The sequence below is a fragment of the Apis florea genome, unplaced genomic scaffold (genome assembly GCF_048593485.1).
Source record: "Apis florea isolate Af1SG1 unplaced genomic scaffold, ASM4859348v1 contig_3170_pilon, whole genome shotgun sequence".
NCBI classification, from domain to species: Eukaryota; Metazoa; Arthropoda; class Insecta; order Hymenoptera; family Apidae; genus Apis; species Apis florea.
The window spans coordinates 2,042,738-2,067,106 of record NW_028256714.1 but is presented as its reverse complement, the minus strand read 5'-3'; the positions used below and the strand labels follow the sequence as shown (position 1 = coordinate 2,067,106).

General features: G+C 45.1%; 1 protein-coding gene and 1 long non-coding RNA gene across 2 annotated transcripts in view; one reads left to right on the top strand and one right to left on the bottom strand.

Annotated features, from left to right (window-relative positions):
* The window catches only part of LOC100863173 (discoidin domain-containing receptor 2), a 136,213-nt gene that overhangs the window by 72,017 nt on the left and 39,827 nt on the right, over nt 1-24,369 (top strand). The window contains exons 4-6 of the mRNA XM_086910354.1: nt 6,832-7,063; nt 18,146-18,293; nt 18,878-19,185. Coding sequence (XP_086766480.1) covers nt 6,832-7,063; nt 18,146-18,293; nt 18,878-19,185 — 688 coding nt within the window. The remainder of the gene's footprint in view (nt 1-6,831; nt 7,064-18,145; nt 18,294-18,877; nt 19,186-24,369) is intronic.
* On the bottom strand, nt 10,637-11,098 carry LOC147657359 (uncharacterized). The gene is made up of 2 exons (XR_015292630.1): nt 10,917-11,098; nt 10,637-10,841 (listed from the first exon to the last, which is right to left on the bottom strand). It is a non-coding gene; the product is annotated as an uncharacterized LOC147657359 (long non-coding RNA).

Genomic DNA, 24,369 nt, shown 5'->3' with positions numbered 1-24,369 from the left:
CGAGGCGACAAAAGCGGGGGAGAAAATGGAATTAATCGTGTCGAGGTGTCTTCCCTTTGAGGGAAAGGGATATTTTCCCGGGGAAAACAATTTTCCACGATTCGACTCGTGTAAAAATTAAACTCGGAACGCGATACGATACGAATAATGGCAGCATACGACCGATGCGATAAAATTGCGGCGAATGGGTTTTCATTACTCGATACGCTGTAATTTAGAAGGCGTATATAGATAAGGCGTACGTATAAGCCAGCTTTACATCCACCGAGTCGATTACCACGCTCGTTTCCTCCGACGAATCCCCGTGTTCTCGATCTTGCTCGCCTGCCGGGTCAAAGGGTGTGGAGTGGATCCATTGTTCGCCCCATCTGCCAAGCTTCTATCGCATAAAAAAAAAAGCTTCCATAAAACGTCGAGGCATCTCGATAAAATCGCGATCCGTGGAAAAGATTCGAAAAATCCGATGTATCCGCTCGTCCGCAAGCGGGGAAGATGGAAAATTTCGCTCGAGGAGGAAGGAAACGAATGCGTGTGTAATTCGAAAAAAGAATCGATCGTTGTTCGCGCGTAGTTCTCGGGACAACGAGACGCGAAAGAATCGAAAACCGGAATTCAATTTGCACGGGTGTCGAATCCGAAGGAACGAATCTCCCTTCTTTCCAATGTTCCTCGAACCGAATGCGAGGAAGATCGGAATCTGGTGGGGCGGCGAAACAAGGTGGCGAGGATAATTCGTTTCCTTTCTCCGTCTCTCGCGTTGATCCTCGCGAGGGAGAAGAAAAACGCGCGGCCCATTAGATAGAGATAGAGTTTCCGATCTCCGAGTGGGTATAACGTTTATCGTTCCCTCGATCTCCCTGCTCGTAAACCTTCGATCGCGCCTTCGATATCTCGTTTAATTTCGAGATCGTCTCGTCTCGAATAACGAAGAAGCGGGGGTAAATAGACGGGGAAGAAATCTTGCTCCGTCGCGATGAAACTCTTCGAGATCGATCGAGCAAAGGTAGGAGAATACGATGGGAAAGTAGATCGCGTGTGATTTAAAGGAACGACCGGTGGAGAGTTGATTCGCCCGATGATGAAAAAGATGGAGTAGAAAGTTGGAGGGATTGTTGGTCGATCGCCATTGAAAGATGGAAAGTTCGTGAGAATAGGAAGCTCGTTAGAGCGCGTAATTGTTGGAGAGAGAGTCGCGAAAGCAACAGGAGACGCGTGACAATTGCAGGAAAGCACGGTCAGCTTTAACCGACTAATCGACTGGCTATCTCCAATTATCGTACTTGATAGTTGTTATTATGCTTAACTCGGAAACAACGTGATCGAGCGTAGATTACGTTCGCGATACATATTCGATCTTTCGACATTAATCTCTATTTTTCTCTGTTTTTCTTCCATCTCGATCGGACTCGAAGTTTCCATACCGTTCTACTATACCAGAGACCTACATTTTTTCCCTTCCAATTACGTTTTTCCTCGTCTGTCTGCGATACGAATGAGATATGTCGGGACGAAAATGATACAACGATTAAGAATTATGCTTTCGTTTACGTACGATAAATGAAAAACCGAATTTGAAGATTCGCTATCTTGATATTATTCTATCCAATGTTTTAAGGCGCAAACTTACTTTTTCGAATTTTACCCGGTTGATATTCATCGCTGCTCGCGAGAAAGATTATATATAAACCATTTTCCAACGTGTCGAGGAGCGAAGAGGTTAAACGGGAAGAATGGGAGTCCGAGATTAGAAACGAGCGGAGGAAAATCAGGTGAAAGGAAGGGGCGAGGTGGTGAATTTACGATTCAACGGTGAGCTTGAAATTTTTACCAGGATCCCTCTCTTTTCTTCCTTTCTTGCGTCGATCCTGTGTTGGTTCGGGAACGATACGAGTTTTCGCGAAAAGATAACGAGAGAGGCGAGGCTGATTTGCGAACGAGAATAAAAATCCGCCAAATGGTTGCGACGGAAGATATTCAAGTTCGTGGAGAGAGAAAGAGAGACCACACACGCCGCTCCACGCCTCCTTCGAGGCAAAAAAAACTCGGCGGTTTAAATGGCACGTGTAGGCCGCGTAGACGAACGCGGGTTAAATGTCTGGTGGAAACGGATAGACGAGAACGATAGAAAGGTGAATGGAACGACGGTGGTTGTCGCTTTCACCATCCTCGTTTCGATATTTCGAAAATTAATATTTCTATTTCGATGATCCAACGTTAGTCGTCCGATCTGATAATTCTTGTTTGTATAAATATAGGGAAAAACCCGAGTCGAGACTCCGTAATAACAGAAAAGCTGTAATTCGAAAAATTATTTTCATTTGTGATGTTACGATCGTCCAACACCGCGGAAGCTGTGAAATATTTTCGAAACGTGTCCATATACGAACGAATTACGAATTTACAAATTGGGAGAAATAGAAAAAGTTTTTACGTTGCATCGATTACGTTAAAATTCTATGCCCACGCTAACGCATCGAGATACGGATACGTTTCGTATAGCAGAAGAAGAGGAGGAAGAAAAATGAAAATCCAGAACATCGACTTAAATAGCTTCTCAAAAAAAACATGGACGACATGCAAATTAACGATAATTATCTTTTTAACGATAAAACCGAAGTTAAGAAGTTATCGGAAAGCAAGCGTTTCGAGCACGTAACCCGAGCCCCGTGTACCTCGAAGACAAACACGTCTTAAGCCGTGTCGTAAACACGCCGCGATTCCGATGTTCTTAACATCTATATACATTTGCATACACGTTCCAGAGGCCCCGTGAATCGTAACTCACGTTAACCGTGGCCACATCTCGGTTACGCGTCGGCGGATACACGTACGCCGTGGCCCGTATCAATTAGTCCCTTAATGCCGAACGATATCGATTCTAACTACGCTACGATCGAGAGCTCTGTCCATCCATCCGTGGACAGAGTTGACGCTTCGACCGTAAAACCGACCCACGCTTTTTCCTCTCCATTATAATTCTATTCCATCGGCTGATTATATTCGCGCGGTATAAGGATAAAGACACGGTTGCACCGCGACAGTTGTAAATCAGACGAGGCTGTTGGCCCTCGAGAGAATATGGTTATCGTCCTCGGCTCGATGGCCGGTAACCACGATTATTACCGCGTCGCGGAACGGATATCGCGGCGAGGGTTTTTACGCGAAGAAGAAACGAAGGGTTTCGCTACGCTTCTCTGTGATTTCGAGCGGTCAATTTGGTACAATTTGTATTTGTACGCTTTGTACTCGCTCGAAGAGAGTCGTCGTAAAAATTTCGAGGTCTCGTTTAAATCTTGTTGCCCGAGGAGAGATATCGACACACCTCTGCTTCGACATCGTGCACGAACGGTTAACGCGAAAATGATGAGGAAGCGGCACGGCACCCTCTTTTTTTCCAGCGACGGAGGAGGGGAAAAGGGATCGCGTGAGAGGTGGCATAGGCGCGATAATAATAGATCGAGAAGGTGAGGCGGGGAAAATCGCGCGCATTAATTTGACGAATTATTGGTGTTTGGATAAACCGGTCTCCCTTCGATCTTGGACGAATGGAGAAGAACGAAAGAAGCGGAGAAACGTCGTGGCCGTCGTTATTTCTGCCACGCGAACGAGCGATCGTAAGTAGTTGGTCAAGTTGGATTGACGGTTAGATCGCTGGGTGTCGAGATATCGGGGAACGTCCCGATCGTTTGTCCCGATATATTTTATAACGCGCGATGGATTACATTTTAGACGCCTGGATCGTGTAGCCGGATACGATTCTATCGCATCTTTCAGCTTTACGTACGTGTTTCGAAATCGACTCCCGTTTAAAAACCCGGTTGTTACGACGTACTGTCACGAGTGTGTATAAATCGATATCGCGCGTTCCCCGAGCGAATCGGTCGAAAAAATTGTTAACGACCGATCAACGTTTCCACCCGGGAAGAAGAACGATACGAAAGGAATTTGCATCGAAGAAGGGAGTAAACCGTTAATTAAACGGGGCGATTCCGTTCTAAATCCTAATTGCATCCACGAAATTCCGCGAACGACGGCATTCTTTTCCGCTTACGAAAGAAACGGCGAATTATCGCGAGTCGTAACGGTAAAAGTGGCGCCGCGTCCGGGGCTCGGCGACAATTAAGGACAGGGCAAATATCGTGGTGGTAGGGTACACGTCGTTAAGCCACGACGCCTCCAAAATATTCCTGTAATGAAGAATAATGCACGGCTGCCGGAACGAACCCTCCCTCCCCGAAGATGTCGTCGTCCTTCCTCCCCCTCCGTCTCGCCTGTTTCCGCGCCATTCGCCTCTCACCTTCCGAAAGGATATACCAACACAGGTTATTATACGTGTGTGTGATATATATATATATATCGTGATACGAGGGAGAGAGGCTTCCCTCTTAGCCGAGCATTTAAACGGTCCACGCAATTAGGAAAGGCGCTTCGCGCCTCATCTTTTATTCATGCCGGTTGCACGAGCATGCGGCCTCTTCCTTGCCTTCAACTCCCCTCCCATTCTCGAAAGATTAAAACCGAACCACGCCGATCCACGGCCCGGACATATTAAAACCTGGCCAGCCAGGTTTCACCTTCGATCGGTGTGCGTGCATCGAGGTTTCTGCGGATATGGGTCGGCCCCTGCTGGGCAGGCGTCGTCGGGATGCTTTGTTTCTTCTCGAGCTGTTGACACGTAATGGGAGGTTCTCGGGTTACCATTCCTCTTGTCCGTCCTTCCATTTCACGAGCTAATAATTTTTATTATCCCCCGCGACACTGGTTCAAGGGTTTATTTATCCAAGGATTTGGATTATTATTATTTAGCTTCCCTCCTTTCGATTATTGTAATTGGAATTCGAAGGGTTAATTAGCGTAATTAATTTGAACCTTCCGTTCCTTGTTGAAATAGAGATGTAAACAACAACCGTTGTTTGTTATTATCGTTCTTTATATATGTATATATATATTTATATACAATTTCAATTTTCGAGCTATGGCAATGGAAATATTTATTCGAAAACATATATATAGAAAAATAAGAGAGAAAGGATTTACACGTTTTACACGTTCCTTTCGATCGACGGTGAAATTTAATTTAATTATCTTTATTGCCTTTCGTTATTACTATTAATTATACGTAACAGAGAGAGAGAGAGAGAAGGCGGAAAATACCGTTGAAATCCTGACCGAAAGTTGCCGGGCAACCCAGGTCGTCCCAGGGGTTGCCAAGTTTCGCGGAGGGTACCAAGATTTCACGGTGTTACGATTATTATTCCGCTCGTTTTTAATTTCGAACGAGCTTTCGCAGCGCTGTTTGTTTTCTTTAACGACGATTGAAATTGCCCCTCGGAAAGAGGAACGAACAACGAACGCGAATATTTTCAAGCTTTTAAAAAAACGTCCTCTCCCAAGAAGAAGAAGAAGAAGAAGAAGAAGAAAAAAAGTTTGGCGAAAGCGTTTGTCACGTCGGTTTTATGGGGAAAATATGAAACGTTTTTTTGTCGCGGTTAACGGGTTCACGTGACAAAGGTGATTTTCAAACTTTCCAAGTATCGCTTATATACACTTACACTCCCGGCTATCTGCTCGCTCCCATTAAGTAGTTAAACTCGTGTTTTTTGTCCCCTTCTTTTTTTCCCTCCCTTCTCTGCCCTCCATCGCCCTCAAGAGTGTATTTAACGTGCAGGATCAAGAGGGAGCAAGAGCGAGTCGGAGGAAGTTGGGTCGGTTCAAATTTATTATATATTGGAATAACGAAAGTATTAAAAGTTGAGGCGACGAACGTGGGCCGATATCGGAATTTAGTTCCGGGAGCGGGGTTGGGGGGGGGGGCGAATGGAGAGGATATCTTGGCGTTTAATTAATTCGTTACGTTGCGTTGGGGGAGGTATCGAAAGGGTGAGGTGAAAAATAGGCGCGGTGGAGGGGTGGGAGGGGAAGGTCGAGATGTCGAAGTTGGCGGAATCTTGCTAAGAATGCCGCGTCCGATTACATCCCCTCCCCGATCCTTGGAAACTTGTTGGAACGTGGCTGGAGTTACAATCCCCCCTCCCTCTTCCCCTTGATTATATATATATATATATACACGTTTTCTTTAACAACCCTTTTCTTTTCCGTTTGCACACCTTTCGCGTTGATCCGAGAAACGATGAGAACGGTCGCGAGGATGGGATACAAGGACAAAGGGGGGGGGGGGGGGTTCGAGAAAATATTATCAGAACAAAGCTCTGAGCAAAGATAGAAATGTAGAAAGGAGGAGGTGAGAAAAGGAAGGATAGGTTCGAGAGTAGGTGGAATAATTCGGTGTAAGAAAATTGATTTCGAGGATACGTATACATATCATTGTTGGTTAATGGAAGAGTTATTCACTCTGAGCGGTATAAAATTCACTCTCTCGACGTGAAACTTTTTCACCGTGAAACGAACCTTTGAAAAAGTATCACGGGTCGCTTTAGTTCCGTATAGCGTTGTTGTTAATCGATATCCGAATGTCGCGGATCGCTGCATTGATTCGAATAAACCCCCGCGTTGGACGGTCGCGAAGATCGATATATCTGTTCACTGTTGAAAAATAAAAATAAATACGGTACGAAATACATTTGAAAAAAAGGAAAAGAAAGAAATGAAAATAAAATTCGCAACAGTTGGAAAATTTTGTATCTTTTCGTTCGTTGAACTTCTTCGTTAAATTCCAAGTATTGTATAATATAATTGACACGCGAATCTATTCTACATAGATCGGTCGAATCGACGGAATTAAAAAATAAGTCAAGTTGCGGCGAGGATCGAATCGAAGAAAAAGAAAAAGAAAAAGAGGGGAAAAAACGGTGAAAACGATTCTTGTTCCAGGTTAAAAGCGGAGAATCTCGGCGGCGCTTGGTGCCCCAAGAATCAGATCACCCAAGAAGCCCGAGAATGGTTGGAGATCGACCTTCACACGGTTCACTTGATCACTGCTACCGCGACGCAAGGTCGGTTCGGGAACGGTCTCGGTGTCGAGTATGCAGAGGCGTATCTCCTCGAGTACTGGCGACCGCGTCTGGGCAAGTGGGTCCGATACAGAGATATCAAAGGGAAAGAGGTGAGTGCTGCCTTATCTCCCTCCAATTCCATTAACTAATTCACCGACGGCCTCCATCTTCCTTTCCTCCGTTTCCTCCGACTTATCTCGGATCGAATCGACCGGACCGTTTAAATCCCAATTCGTGTCGAGCGTAGAGAGTGTTCGCGCGACAAGTAGCTAGTGAATTTAAAACTAGTAGAGAAATAATTCGTACACGAACGATGTGTATAAATTTCTACAGTTTTACGCGTAATATTTCGCGATCTCTGAGGGATCGTTCGTTTCTCTTCGTCGAATTGTTAAAATTATTCGTTTTCATGGAAAACGAACGCGATATCCACTACGATATTCTATTCTATTGACCATCGTCGACACGACGATTATAATTACGCTTTCGCGTAATGGAGACGATGTTTCGCGATATCGTGATCGATGGGAATAAACGTTTCGAAGAAGGCGAGCCGTAACATTGACGAGCGAGATTGATAAAAACGGTTCGCGATATCGTGATTTATGAACAACGATACGCGCATCTGCTCGCCGGCAGCTGCGCCCAGAATAGTCGAAATCGAATTGGCGGGGTTGGTCATTGGCCTGAAATAATAATTCCTTGCCGATTAAAGCTGCGCGATTCTGTTATTCCTGGTGGTGCTCTTGAAACGAAGAGGAAGAGAGAGAGAGAGAGAGAGAGAGAGCAGACGATCAAGAATCGAAGACCAAGGATTATCCCTCGGTCGGGACGTAAGCAGCTTATCGCGAATCCGTAAGCTAATTTCGTACCGGTGATGCGCCACTTTGTCGAGGCCTGTTCTCGAACCCTGATGCTGAAACTCTCGCGGTCTTTTCATCTCTTACAGTTTCGCTTATGAATTATTATACCGAACTTTTCCACGGGAAATCCTACATTTTTTTCCATCTCCTCTCCCCCACTTACAGCTCTACTTATTTACAATCTTAATCTTCAATGCCGTTTCAAATCCGTTCACCTGGCGATATATTAATTTGAATGGAATGCAGGGGATGGAATGAAGCGACGGGAGGATTGATTTTTCGCTTCGCTTCCAGTGTCGCTCTTTACAGTATTGTTTCAACCGACAGTTTAAGTTCTTCTCGAGGAGAAGAATTTGATTTTCTCCGTTCGAAAAAATTACGTTTGCAAACGCAAAGGAGGAGAGAGTGAGATGAATAATAATTCAAGGGATAAAACGAAAATTCTACGGCGAGCAACAATCGTTATCCTTTGCCGAGTTTTAAAAGTTGCGCCAATCAAGCCTCGCATAAACCTGTCGATAACCCGATAAACTTCAAGATAAATTAAACGCGCGACTAAGAAACTCGTGGAGGAAAATTATTATTAAGAGCGCCTTTGGAAAATAGCTCGAGGGGATAATTCGAACGAGTATCGGTTCTTTTCGCCAAACTTATCCACCTCCTTGCGTTTATTATGGGACTCCTCCCATACATACACCCCTTCGAACCGTTACTTCTCCCAAAAAAATGTGACATTCCAGCCTCGACTTGCTTCAACGATAGATAATTCCCCGAAAGATGAAACGAAAAAAAGCTCGTCGGACAGCCGACCGACAGGCAAATCGCTCTTCCTCCTCCTCCTCCTTGGGTATGCCATGGATGCTCGGATCTTATTAATATTGATGGAGCAAGCGAGGCAGGACTTAACGCGCCAAGGGACTGGTGCGGTCTCGTCTCGTCGAGCCACCGTCGCGTGTTCCACCTCGTGATTTCGTGTAAAGTCTAATTTGCCTGCCACGATACGATCGCTCTCGGCCACGCTTCGACCGTTTCGTCTTACCTTCGGATGGAAATTAACGGGTGATTTGCAATTGATACGAATCCGATAGGATGATATTATTTTTCTCTGGGAAAATAGGGAAAAGTGAAGAGAGCGTAGATTTATTTAAAGCTATAACTCATAACTCGAGGATGGACGGACGGATGGAGCTGTCGAGGATGGACAGATTAGATGGAAATGGTCGGATTAAATAATTAAACTTTTGCAAGTGAGAAAAATTTCTCGTTTCCAGTATGCAAAGTGGAATTCTACTCCGGGGGGGAAGAGAAGAGATCCTTCGGCAAATTGGTCGATTCGATCGGTCCGTCTCTGTCTGGTGTTCGTCCGGTGTCCAGTCGCAGGCTTATTAATATTGATGGGCCAGTTGCGCCGGCGCTAATGCGCCAACGACGACGACGAAACGAAAACGAGGCTAGGCCGTCACGTGTCCAACCTTGTGATTTCACGCGAAGATGATCAACTTCCATCCTCGTGATTATTCACGTTCGATTCGCGGCCGAGCTACACCTCCCCAATTATCGGCCTCGCGAGGCTTCCCCGTCCATCCCACGCTGTAAATTGAACGATTACAACCGGTTGAACATCTGAAAATCGAGTAACATCACGAGTTGATTGAAAATCACTCCTCGCGATTGGGGATCTCGTCCTCGTTCAATTAATAAAAGATAAGGGGTGAATTTGAAACGGGAAAGAAAGAGAGATCGGTATATATAATAACGCGATGCCTTCAACTACGAGATATAGGAAAAACATTTCGCTTTATCTTTTCAACATTCTTTAAGAATTCAAGAAGAATTACGATATTCGTTCCGAGTCAACGCTAGTTAACGATCGATTTAATCGAATCGATATGAAACCCGATCGATAGATAAGGCATCGGAAAATCTTATTACGAATATCGTTTATTAATAAATTAATTTCTTCGAAGACACGTGCGCCTCTCTCGAAAGCGGCCAGATTCCTTAATTTAATAAAGTTTGATCTTTTTTTTTTTTTTTTTCTTTATTACGAAGCTGCATCGCGTACGTGCTCAACCATGATAAAATTTTTCGAATATTTTCGCGAAATTATCCGTAGAAGAAGAGAGAGAGAGAATAGTTGTCCGGAATAGCGGCAGGTGCGCCTCGAACGACTCGAGACCGAAAGTTTCTCAAGTTTTCACCGGGGTGCCATTCTCCATGCGTTCTCCAGATTGGGCTGCGTTGTACAGCAGAGATGTATGTAACAGTCGGTGTTCGCGCATGTACGGCCAAGTTGTAGCACCGCCGCGTAATAATAATTGTCACGGAAGCAAAGAAGGAGGGGGAGGAGCGGGGCGAAAAGAGCGGCAGTGGTAATTAAGGCTCGGGGCGGGCAACGAGGTTCTCTCCTTTCTATTCGGTTCTACGAATGCGAGTGCACGTTCTGGGGCAAGGAGGCCTCGTTTCCTCCCCTCCCCGTGCGGGGCTCGAGTTGTTCGATAATGAACAGTTGCATCGGATCGAGAACACGGAGAGGGGAGGTAATTAAATCTTAACTACGTTGTGGAGAAGAATTACAACGATATGTAACTTTTTGAGATGGAAGTTTTGCAATTTTTCGCTTCTACTTTTCGAGATTGGAATTTTTAGAACGTTGGGGACGAACGTTTGAGTGTAGAACGATGATGAAATTGTAATTGGTGTAGTGGAAATTTCGTTGTATCGTGTTAAACACGAGACGATTTCTGATGAAACTTTTATCGTAGCGCGATAAAAAAAAGAAGAAATCAGACTCGTTTCTGAGAAAATTAAACGTGAAAATTCCTATATAACTTTCTCGATTTAATAATTTCGTATAAGAGGATGGATGGATACGTACGTCTTTAACAATGTAAATGCTACTTCTTTTGAATCCAATGCAAATTCGCAGGAATACCATCCGTTTGAGACTGGAGAAATTTTTCCTGCTTTATCTCACCGACTTGCTCGTTTGGAAGGAAGAGGCCACCGTCTTGTTGCTTACTTCCTGGCACAAAGATTTCATTCGGATTCCGCGAACGAAACGAAATGATTTCGCTGATAAAAGAACGCATTCTTCTACCTTTCTGCTATTATACGCAACGAAGCTGAAAGGAAAACGAGTCGAGAGATTTCTTGTTTCGACGAAACGAACCCGTTCTCGCGGTTCATCCACGCTTCTTCTTCTTCTTCTCCTCCTCCTCCTCCTCCTCCTCGTTTTAATCGCCTTGACGCGCTCCTCTCCTCTCAATGCCCTCTTCTTTCCTTTTTCTGAAAAGAAAAGAACCGATGAAAATGATCGAACAAAGAGAAGAAAAGAAGAGACGATGAAAAAATGGATATTCGAAGCACCTGCAATCGTCGTTCTACTTTTTAACGTACGTACTTTCTTATTTTATAGATATTATTTCGCAAAACGATATATATATATATTTCATAGAACACGTAGAATCTATTTTCAAAGATTGATACAAAAATTGTTACAGTTGGAAGATGAGATGGATGGATTTTCCATTTTTACATTTTTAAAAACCCATCTTACTTCCAGTTTGTATCGAGAGAGTATCGAGAGATGTTTAACGTAGTTTCAACGCGTACAACGTGGTTTTATCCCAGTTTGAAAGAGATGTGCGTGATTTTCTTAATCCCCAATTCCCTGAACGAGCTGGTCGGATCAATAATCGGTTGACCTCCTAGGTCACCGGATTTAACGCAGCTTGATTTTTTCATTCGCCAACCCGTACAAAGCATTTTGATACGTGGAAAAGTAGAATCGAGGGCAAAGAGAATATGCATGTATTGAGAGTATGCATTCTTTTTTTCTTTCAAAAAATTGAAAATAAGAAGGAACAAAAAAGTCTCTCGAGCGTTATTTCGACGAGCGAACGGTTAATATTAACGAATTCCTCGAACAAATGTCCCGATTTAAATTTCTGTCAAAATTCGATCAAAAGATTAAAGAAACGAACAATCGTTCCCCGTCGACTAATAAAACGTAAAAAGGAACAAAAATTGTGTGCGTTATTCATTTTTAATTCGTTCGTCTGGCCTTTGGATACGTTCTAACGAAATATCTGAATCAAATATATGATCTCGAATAAATTTCTTATTACACGAGTCTGAATAAATAAATTCTCGATTAGGATTTAATTTTCTTTTACAGAGTAGTTCATCTCAGTTATTTTCGTTATCGTTTTTTCACGATACTTTTTACACGTTTACAAGAAAAAGAAAAAGACATAGGAAAGTCGTGAGTTATCGGATCAATGAGAGATCGATGAAATCGTACGGTATAAATTCGGTTCGATCGATCGACAAAGAAAAATGATAAACGTAACTTTCGTCCATCGTGGACGAAGACACCGTTCCTCCACCACACGGGCCGAAAGAAGAATGTCGCCGCATTAATTACTCGTATATTTTAACGAAAATAGGGGAAGGATCGGACAAGGTCGGCCGATTTTCGCGCAAACTTCAATTAATCAGAGTGACCCGGTTTCCCTGCCTCTCAAAGGAGGCGTGTACACCGGCGCTACAGAGTTTTAAAAACGGCTCTTAATCACGCTTCTCGTATCGGTACAATAGAGATTGACTCCTCCTCCGACACGAATAAATTCGTCCCTTACTTACCGTAACTTGTTACGATTCTCCCTGGAAACGTCTTCGGCTCGAATCGAGAGATTTCTACAATATTAAGAGAGAAATAGAATATTTTTATACCCTCGAATAAAACGATTAACAAATATGGACCATTTCTACGATCCTTCAATGTTCAAATAACAAACTCTCGAACAACAGCAAACGAAAACCACCGAGATCCTTCGTCCTCGAAATCCCCTTCCGCCAACTCTCGACTTGTCATTCTCCCTGCCATTCGTCATTATCGCGTCACGAACTGTCAGCTTTTCCCCGAGCTACCACCCTCGACGCGGAAATTTCGCGTGGAAAAATCGGATATAATTACGTTCGAGGATAAATACAGGGAGGAGGACGAGGAGTGCGTGTCGACACGCGAGCCTGGGTCGCGTAAATCACTCACGCACGCGTAAATGGAAAAAAAAAAAAAGAAGGAAGGGAAGGAAAAAATAAGGGTAGATACGGGTGGATAGCGACCGATGCGTCAACGTTGGTTGGAACACGCGAGGACATTACGACGAAAAGGTCGTTCCGGCGGATAATTCGAGAGTGGGATGGATATGCGGGGCTTTATCACGGCCGATTGTTACTCTGACCGGCGGATATAACTGTTTCTTCCTGGGCCAGTTGAAACCGGATCCTCCCCTCGATCCCTGAGATATGAAGGGGGCGGGGGGAGTGGACGTATCGAGCCGGCTCGAAACTTTGGCCGCGGGTAAATTTCGTGGAAATTTCGCGGCGGGCGGAGGATGTATTCTCTCGAGGAGGGGGAAGTTTTCGGCTCGGGAAATTAAACGATACGCGCGGTGTTGTTGCGCGCGACGATGAGAATCCGGTAGCCGGTTGTTATTCCGGTTATAAAGTTTGGATAAACCCGCGGCCGACTCGATTATCGGCCACGATGATCGGACGGGAGAGGATTGTTTTATCGTTTCTTTCGCTTGCTCCTTGTCGTTTCTCGAGCGTTTCTATGGAGAGGAGGAGAGGGATTTGGCGTCAGCTAAGAAAGAAGTTTCCTATTTTTTCTTTTTGTAATTGTATTTTATTAGATGTTAAATATAATCAAACGTGCGTTTCTTTCGCCAGGCTCCCGTTACTTTAACATCAATCCTTTTAGGAGGAGGAAAAGTTGAAACGATTTTTTGGAAGGCATTTTTCTGAACGACATTTCCCAACATCTGCAGTTTTGAGTATTAATCTGTAATCTTGATGTAGATCATTTACTTATAGAAAAAATTACATAATCGCGTTTACGCGATACGTCACGACGAGAGCAAGAATTGAACACCGTGTGTTCGAAAATTGTACGAGGTCCGGGAGTGGACGATCGCTTCATCGATCGTGTCGCGAATGTTTTTTGCATCCGCGCGTAAAAAAACGAATCGAATCAAGTGGATAGAATGGCGAGAGGAAATAAGTAAAACGTTGCGATAAAAAATATCGTTCTATCGAGGAGCGAAAATCCAATGATAAACGCGGGGTGGTGGTCGACGAAGGTGCACGGGCTCGCGATAAATTTCCTTTTATACGCCCATCCTCGTGAATAGGCGGAAAAACTAGAGTCATAGGCGCGCAGAGTTACTCGAGAATCGGGTGAATAGATGACCGAATTTTTCCATCCGTCCCCTCCTCTCGAAAGATCGAATCGAAGATTCGTAATCGAGCGATCGACTACTTATTTTCTCGGTGAAAATAAGCGTTCCGCGAGATTGAACGAGAGATTGTCTCGAGAGAAAGGGAGAGGGGAAAAAAGGGAAAGAGAAGATTGTTCCTGGATGGCTTTCAATTAACGCTCGGTTACTCGACACACGACCATGTTTACATTCAATTTCCTTGGCCTATAAAAATGAAGAGTCGATGTTTGTGACAAACGTGTCTCTTTGTACAGGTGCATGGCAAAGAAGAGAGAGAGAGAGAGAGAGAGAGAGAGGGATTCGAAAGCACGGCAATAAGAAAGGCTTGTTCGAGGCTAAACAATCGGGAAGATTTTCCGCTTCGTTTGCTCCCACTTCGGGAATGAAGCGATATCCCTCGAACGAGGCCGCGACGTAATTTCAACAGTGTTTGAATGATGAATGAAACGCACACAGAACGACAGGTATCTCGATATTGTCCCCTCCCTTCCTCGCCTCCTCCTCCTGTTGTTAACAAGATCAACTTTCTTCTCTCGCGATCACGGTTTACACGGTAATAAACACGCTTATTTTCCTTCCACTTCCTCCTTTCCGTGATCGAGAGAGAGAGAGAGAGAAGGAAAATCGTTTTCCAACCAAAGATTCCAACCGAGTCAATTCCGACGCTCGAGAATTACACTTCGATTCCACCTAATTGTTTCGAATCGAGAAGGAGCGTCGTTCGGACGATTTTCCGATCACGGAATCGCGTGTTCCGCCGCCATCGCCATTTTTCCATTCAACGGGTGTGCGATTGAACTTCTTTGATCTCTATGATCGTAACTTCTCGAATTACTTCGAATTCGGAATTTTTCCTAGAAAAATATTGAAAATATTAAAAAGTAGTATCCTTTCCAATACGTTGTCGAAAAGAATATTAAGCGTCATCCGAGGACAGTGAAAGTTCTGCCAAGATGGCGAAGAAATAATTTGATAGGTATTTTAAAGAGTAGCGACGGTAGTGACTCTACTTCGTCTACGAAAACGTTGGAAGCGACCGGTTATAAGTGATGAACGCTCAGTCAAATCGTGTTCATGGCGCGGAACTTAAATCGTAAAGCAAGGGTAAATCGTTAATTGTTATGTGTGCGAATAATTCCTTCCCCCTTTTTTTCTACGATCGTAACTGTCGATCGAATTCGAATCATTTTATATATTCGTGGCGAGAAAGAGTTCTCTCGTTTTTAAAAAAGAGTCGCATCGTTTACTTTTTTACATTCCAGCTTAGGAAATCAGTTTGTGGCCACCGAGAGACGACGCTGTTTCTTAAGGAATGTGGAAAAAGTGGAAAAGCAAAGATTCGAAGCCGGAAATTTTAGTTGGAAAGACGAAAGCTGGACGAAAATCCGAGTGAAACACAATCTCGTAGCCGACTTACGTAATAAAATCTTGAATTTGGAAGGGAAAGAACTGGTCGGATAGAGGAAGGCGAAGTTGGTAGAAAATACGAATCGCGAAAAACAGTGGGAGTTGAGGCCGGTACACGATATAACGCAGATCGATATCGGCTATAATTGCTGGCCGCTTAACACTTGACCCCACTTGGTGCGCATGCACTGGCGTGCAACCACGCACGCAACCACGCATTCGAAGGGGAAAGTAAAAGTAGGAGGAAATTGCATTAGAAGGCGCACCCCTCCTTTCTCTTTCCCCTGCTTTCTCGCTTCGGTCACAAGGTCGTCTGAAGAGGTTTCGAAGGTCTGGGCTCGAGGTTAAGGGTAATGAAAAGTAACATCTCTCCACCCTTCTCGAGGCTTGCTTGCTTGCGGAAGAATACGTGAGTAAAGAAAGCATGTATATAATCGGTTTCACTCGGTGCTTATCGACGCATATGCGTGCCATAAAGAAATTGTTCCAAGTAATTCCAAAACAACTTTTGATAAAAAACAAAAGTAAGAAGAGGAAGAAGGTATATCTGTTGATCGAATTGTTGGAGAACAGTTGGACGGTTTGTAAATTTCATCAACGAAATCGAGAAAGTTGGACGGATACGTTTTTGTCGAATCGATGTATAATAAAGTTTCTTTCTTTAATTCGCAAGACGACAACGAAATAATCCAACGAATCCGTCGAAATCGAAAATTAAATTACGCGTTGTTTGTTTGGAGGCTATTAATCTCGTCTCACGTACGGCACGGCGAGAAGAAAGAAAGTGATAAATGATGGAGGAGAATATTCCGGCGGGCGATAGATTTAGTGGAGCCATTTCGAGAAATTAAATTCTGCTCGCACGCTGCAATCTCATTAAATTGGCGGGGAAGAAACTACGTGTGCCGGTGGAAGTAAGCGTGGCTGGCGTGGAACGGTGATGGCGTAACGTGTCCCTGGGTGGCCGAAATGAGAAAGAATCGAGCCCAGACGGAGGAGGGTTGCTCCCGAGTTCCGTGTATAAGGCATAAGACCGGCCGAACTACCCCGCTAAGGGTTCGCCTTGGGGAGTGCTTTCCAACTGTTTCAGTTTCTCTCGGAAGAGAGAAACGATGGCCAACTCGTGCCAAAAGAGCCTACAGCCTTGCCCTTCGAAAAACCTTGATTATATATTTACAAAGAGCACCCCTCCCTCCCGATATATCTTTTCGTTGACTGACCGTGTTGACCACAATTTTTCCTCGAAGTTATAGTTATATATACTTTTCGATACGTACATTCGGTCAAATTGGCCGTACGTGAAAGCAGCGATGAAAATTGGAAGGAATAACGACGAGTGGAAATGAATTCGTTTCGAGGAGGATGTAAATAAAAAGTGACAACGATCATCGGATAGCGACACGGTGGATGGCATTGGACGGAGTCGAATCGAAAGTAATCTAAGTTGGAAAGAGAAGGAACGGGTGGGAAAGGTATTTCAATAAGGTATTGCAAACAAATCGAAGGAAGAAGAGGCGGCCGTTCCAACGTATAGCGACGTCGTCGCGGGTACGGAAGGAATTGAAAGAGCGCGGTGGGAATAGCGGCGCGGTAATAGTAGTCGAAGTCGATGCTCGGTCGAAAAGAAGAGGAGGGGCGGGACGTATAGAGCCCGTTCAAGGGTGGGAAACGTGCGCAGAATGTGTCGTGGCAGCAGCCGCAAAACGCTCCGTCACGCGACGGAGTCGTGTCGCACACGTACCATGTTTGTCCACGTACCATTTATCCCCGCGCTCTTACACTTTCGTGTGCGCCATCTCTGGGGTGGGAGGAGCGAGGTCTCCACCAACGTGTGCGCCAACGATAAAACGTCTTTTTTTTTTTTTTTGTTTTATTTATATAAACGTGAAATCAATATCGCCGTTGTGCAACACCATTCCAAGACGAGGTATACAGAGAGAAGGGCGAAGATGGGGGAATGCGGGCGATGGACCGATCGTTGTCTACCGCTGCCTCTGTGATGCAACCCCCACGTCTCCCCCCTCATCATACCTAACGTGGTGGAATGTGGGATGAAATTAGTCCTTAGTCTCCCCTCCCCTCGGTCTGACGCGGTGGAACGCGATGCCCGGCCTGTGACGGGACCGTCGACGATAGGACGACGATAGGTATTTCAGTATGCGGCCAAGCGTGGAAACGCATCTTGACGGTGATGTAAATGTCGTCGCGAGTCTGAGAGGGCGCCCTCGTCGATTCGCAACGTCGATTATTATATAGCTCTTTTTCTATTGGCGTCACGTCCACGAGTAGGGTTGAAACGGTTGCACGGGAAAAACGAGGGATCGAATCCACGAAAATACGTGTCACGTGTGTCACGTACTGTTGGCGCGTAACGTCTCTCGAAATGTATATTCTTTTTTACTTAACTGTAAGATAAGAGAACGTAACGTGTCCGCGAATATGTCTGGCTCGTTCCAAAACTCGAAGAAGAAAGTTGGAGAGGTGTATACGTTGCTAATGATCGTATGATGAGAGAAGATAGATTATCCGGAAGGGGGTTGGGAAAAATGGGGGAGAAAAATCGGGGAGGTGAAAGGTTATAGGTGGAAGAGTGGGAGTCGTCTCGGTTGTTTAACCAAGGTTTCCACGGTTGCAGGTAATACAGGGTAACACGAACACGTATTTGGAGTCGAAGCACGAGCTGGAGCCGCCTCTGTGGGCGAGCAAGATCCGTTTTCTGCCCTACAGCCATCACACGCGGACGGTTTGCATGCGGGTCGAGCTCTACGGATGTTACTGGAGCGGTAAGCTGTTTGCACTCTCCAATTTTCGTTGAACTTGCCGCCGCTTAGAATACTCACTGGACTGTCCATTAACCCTTATGCCATTCCCGTGCGCGCAAATTTGCTTTTCACAATCTTGCTTGTACAATTATCCCTTTCTTCCTTTGATGAACCAACATCGAATTAAACGTTTAACCAAACGGAAAGGTACACACCAAGTAACATAGACTGCTATTGTGCTTCTTACACGTTCGCCGTGCTTAGAAGTTCAATTAATCGCGCGAATCCAAATCCTCCAGGCAGTTTCCAAGAACTTTCTATCGTTTGATTAATTCTCCCTCCCTCCCTCCCTCTCTCTCTCTCTCTCTCTCTCTCTCTCTCTCTCTCTCTCTCTCTCTCTCTCTCTCTCTCTCGCCTCGACGAATATTAATTAATCGATAGAAATTGATAGATTCTTCTTTCCCAATTTCAATTAAGAAAAAGCGACGTTAATCTTTGATCCCCTCCTCCTGATCCTTCTTTCTCCGTGTCTGGTTACGGCAAGTCACCACGGCACGAGTCGGAAGTCGGAAGGGATGATCGCGACACGTTGGATGTTTGCGCAGATGGCGTGGTGTCTTACTCGATGCCCCAAGGCGATAAGAGGGGTAACGAGTGGGAATTCTTCGACGCCACCTACGACGGACACTGGGACGGGGAGCTGCAGCGCGGTCTGGGCCAGCTGACGGACGGCAGGACGGGGCCCGATAACTTCAAACTTGCCTACTACGATAAGGATCGAACGCAGGGGTGGGTCGGTTGGAGGAACGACACGCGTGGCCAACCGGTCGAGATCAAGTTCGAGTTCGACAAGGTCAGGGAGTTCTCGGCCATCCACGTCTACTGCAACAATCAGTTCACCAAGGATGTCCAGGTGAGCTTACACTTTCGCCTCTCTCTTTCCCTAATTTCGTAACGCTAGTTTTCACCTGTTCCGATATTGTCGCATTATACGAATTGGGAGCAGCTATCCGTAGCCGTAGATCGTCGAAATAAAATTCTCTAGGAAATTCTCGCGTCGGGTGGATAAAAATAAAAATTCGAAAGCGTTAAGAATTAAGAGGGGCTTCAAGCTTTCGCGTCTAATTACGTATCCACGCCCTTCCTTCCTTTGCGCCAACGTAAACACGTCGTAAAAGCGTTGGAATCGTTTATCCTCGCCTCGCCGACGTTATTCCTTCCCCAATCCCCTCCACTCGAGAGTAAGAAGGAATGCGCAAGCAGCCTCGACCGATCAACAGGCTTACCCATCCACAGCCTTGTTCCACATCCTTTTTCTTCTCTCTCTCTCTCTCTCTCTCTCTCTCTCTCTCTCTCTCTCTCATCGTCGTCGTCGTCGTCGTCGTCGTCCTTCTTCCACGGTTGATTGAATATTCCACTCGACGCTTTTTATCGGTCGGACGCCGGTTGAATATAAAAAAATACAAATTGAAACACGGTGATCCCGTTATCTCGGAAGGAAGGAAGGAAGGAAGCGGGGGAGATCGCGCGACATTGCCGGTTAAAAGCGAGGGAATAATCAGGGCGCGTGATCTCTGTTATTAAACACAGCCGCGGCGTGACTCTGCTTTCATCATCGACGATATCCGTGCCGATCTCCTTTCATTAAGCGTACGCTTTTGAAGCGGGACCGACGCGTTACGCTCTCGACCCATCCATTCTCCGTTCCATCCTCCATTTCGCGCATCCCCGGATTTTCTTATCAACTTTTCTACGCGTGTAAAAGAGGGAAAATGGTTGGTGTTTATTATCCTGGATATCGTTTCGAATTATCGAGCTAATCGCGTATAATCGATTTTATTTCTTTCAGAACGAATATCCAACGATATCGTTATTAATTTCATTTACGACGATATTTTTCTCGTCGAGTGAATTAAGAGAATCTTGATCCAACAATCTTTTTCGCAAGCTCGCGTTTGCAAAATTCGTTATCGCATAGAAGTAACGCGATTTGATACCGCGTTTAAATAAAAATTCCGCTTGGTCAAATAAGATAACCGTTTGCGTTATTTTTGTTTATCCTCCTGTACACCGGCGGGAAACAAATCACGCGGAAACGCGCAGTTAATGCGAAAATTCCTCTAGATATATTTTTAATAACGAAATTACAAACGTTGGGGGAGGTGAGGGAGAGAGTAGGAAACACGAATAGGACCGTCGCTAATTTATTCTCGCTCCGAAATGCCATGCATTTGAGAAGAGCGCGCGGGTCAAGGAAAGTTTCGCTTTAATTCGCCGCCGCTTCGTTAATTGGAAAAATACGGGTGACATTAAACGCGCGCCGGACGATATTAAAGCGTGTGTACGTTCGAGCCTCGATTCTACTCCTTTCTTTTTATTCTCTCTCTCTCTCTCTCTTAGGTGGAATTAATGTAAATCCACAAATCTAATTCTCACGCGCGTGTACGAGCGAAAAAATCGCGCGTTCCATTCCTGAATGTACAGTCGATCGCAAAAGTGTCGTGAAAAAATTTTCCTCGTCTAACGGGATTACATAGCGACATTGCTGCATCAATATTTTATAATTTAAAATTTTACTCGATCCACGTTCCATCGTAGAATTGTATCGCAAGAAACAAAGGAAATATATCGATATATTTTAAGAATCGATATTGCCATTTTTCTTGGTCGGAAGGTCGATGTATTTTCGAAACCGTGATCTTTTATTTTCCCTTGCACTCTTCAAAATTAGCTTCTTACGTTCTGTCTGTACAAATCTTACTTGATAAAGGAAAACCGATAACAACCTTTCATCTTGAAAACGCGTTCGATCAAATACTTTATACCCTTTCACCCTGGGTAATATCGATTTTAATCGATAAAGCGGCCTACTCGACCTAACCTCGAACCTAAACTGCGCGAAGATTCGGTCGTCGTGAACGTTATAGTTGGGCGGAAATGAGTTGGCGTCATTCGAGGCATTCTTCGCCGGATAGCCGGCCAATAATTCGACCCCTCGCACAATTTCCGCGATTTCGCGACCCTTTCGCGTCAACTTCGATAATGTAATGCAAATACATCCGCCACCCTCGTTTCGCGCCACTCTCCCCATCGATACGACGAGAGACGGACGCGTGCGAGAGATGCATGACTCGCCATGATGCAATTATTTCCGCGATAAAATTGGCGCAAAGGGATCGGATCAAACTTCGGATCGCACAAACGATGTGTCGCCGCGTCTCTCGTGTTATTCGCCTCGTTCGATGGATCCGTTTATTTTGCCGGGAGGAGATTTTTCTTTTTTCGGAGATAGAGTAGAGTGAAAATCGAGTTTAGAATAGGGATAGAGATGAGTTGGATATTCGGAGAAACGGGTTAGTTTCGAGTATGGAAAGTGGATTAACTCGCGAAAGTGTACAGCAACAGCAATAGCGCGAAACGAGAAACTGGATAATTTCGAGCGATAAACCGGGAAACGTTTCGTTTATTTCGTTTTGTCAGTGGCGAGAAGGAAAGGAAAAATATATATATAACGTCGATATCGAAATAATTAATCGAGCACGGTTTGCGTACAAACGAATGCGTCGCGATTATATACGTTTCTTTTTTTTTTTTTTTTTTTTCTCTTCTTTTTCCCTCCTCGTTCAAACGAGTCGCGTACAGTCGGAGCGAGCATCGCTCACGCGATATAAACGCAAACACGCGAAATATAGCCGGTCCCAAAAGTGTCGGACTTTAAATCCGCTTTAAACTCGCGCGAGCCGCCGCCGCGCATTCAAAGATTTGGCGGCGCGTGCTGCGAAATATGCATGGACGATTATTGAACGCGCACCGGCCATAAATAGGGAGCGGCCGAATTTTGATTCGGATAAAAGAGGATATATTTGCCGCTCGATCAATAATAATAATAACGCCTCCCCCTTTGCCTACAATGTTGTTGATCTAACTTGTGTCCCATCTCGTTTCGATAATTGCTCGCAACGATTCGACGCGACACCACCGTCATCATCGCTATTTACGACGACCGATTTCGTTCGAAACACGCGTGCGAAGACGTTAATAACACGATGCTTGGCAAAGTTTAAAAATTTCATACCTGGCTCGTGAATACACAGAGCATCTCGTTTCCGAATAAATAACACCGTTTAATTGAAACGTTCCACCCACTCTTGCTTCTGTGGGAAACGAGAAGCGAGAAGAGAGTGTATTTTCGGTATCAGCAATTTCACGCCCGCGGTCGCGGCGAAGCTGGGGCTATATATTTTATTCGGTGAGGGAGTTGGGCGGACGAAAAATCATCGGGACATTTCGAAGAGGGAGGCTCGAACGGCCGACGTTTTTCGAGGCAATTAATGCCGAAGATCGACAAACCGAGCGAGCGGGAATTGATGGAAAAAAAAGAGGGAGAGAAAGGGGAGGGGAAAAAAGGTCGCAACCCGCAGGAAAAACGCGCTCGCCGCGGAACGCAAATATACGCGCGGCCGTTTGAAAACGCGCGTTTGCGTGGTCGGTCGATGGTGGGTCGACCGCTTTTCCCGCCCGATTGAAGCGAAATCGAAATTGCGGCGGGTAAAAATTGGGCGTGGGGAAATTGTCATCGATAAACGGGCGCGAGTGGATCGGGAGAGAATATCGGATCGAAAAAAATTCGAACGAGACGGTTTCGGCGTGTCAAGAATACCGAGCGAATCGATCCTTTCGTACGTACCAATTCCGTTTAAAATATATCTTGTTTAACTTCGTTACAGATACTCTCTTTCAAAACTTTCTTCCATTGAAATATACCGTTATATAAAGATACTGTAGATAAAATCCACGTGAGTCGAAACACGGTGAAGTGTAAAATCTGGAAAAAAAGAGGGGAAAAGAAAAGAATGGCACGGATTCCGTCCGGACAAATATCGCGAAGCGAAAAAGAATCCGGGGAGAATTTGTGGAGGAGGAAAAAGCGGGACAAGAAACGAAGGGAGGGGGGGGAGGGGAGGGGCATCGAGTTATAAACGGTGTTTGACGCGGCGTCACGAACGTGCCCTGTTCGTGGTCGTTGTTCGAAACAGGGGCGGCCGATCCGGTCCTCTCCTCCAGATTCCTCCTTCCGCGTCGCCAGGTTTTATATATACCTACACAATCACCTCGTGGTGGCGCAAGTTCGCAAGCCCATAAACCGGAACCCCCCCCTCCTCCTCCTCCCCCCCCCCCGGCACAATGGCTCCGCCAGGAGGGGGAGGAGGAGTGCTTTGCCCCGTGGCGCATCTTTGATACCCAAATAACGTTTTCCCCTTCGACGAAGCCCGCCCACGATAATAGACTGCGATACCAACCCCCGCGTTTAAAAGACTCGCGACACGAGGGTTTCCGCCACCCAAAAGGGGGGGGAGGGGGAAAGGAGAGGGACGTTTCTTGGAAGAAAGGAATCAGCCGTGAACTTTGTAATTTACCCGTGCGCGGGCAGAGTTCCGCAGATATTGCACAGTTTTGAAAAATGTATTTATTCTCTTTTTATTAACCGTTCTATAACGGTTCTGGTAGGAACGAAGATTGTTGTTGCTCGAAGATTCGTGGGGAATTGTGGAAATTCTGTTATTTAAATCTTAGTTTTACTTATTTGTTTGGAACGGTTAGGGGATCCGTAGTGAGATTCATCTACTATCGGTGTACAGATACTAGAAGGAAATTGAATGCTGTGATACAGGGGGATGTAGGATATAGAATCTGGGGCAACGAGATTTATATATATATAAATAGTTTCGTGGCTTACAGATGTCGCGAGATTCTAGTAGAATTTTTATTCGGTGTATAAAAGTAGTCGTAAAAGTCGAGTCTCGAAAGCTGATGAAGATCATCGAGGTTCAATATATAAATAAATTTGATACCTCTCGTGGGTAATCCCGCGAATGGATAAACCAACCTGTCCACATCCTCCTCCACCACACGGCACTCTCGCCACAGTTTGGGATAACCGCAGTTTGTGAACGTCTTGGTCGAGTTTCCGGAATCATTCGACTCTCAAAGTCGATCTCGCTAATCCCTTACAAGCCCAAATTGATCTTCAACTCTCAAGCCACCGTATTTCCACCGGTACTTTCACTCACCTTCTCGTCTCACAATCGTCTCGTTC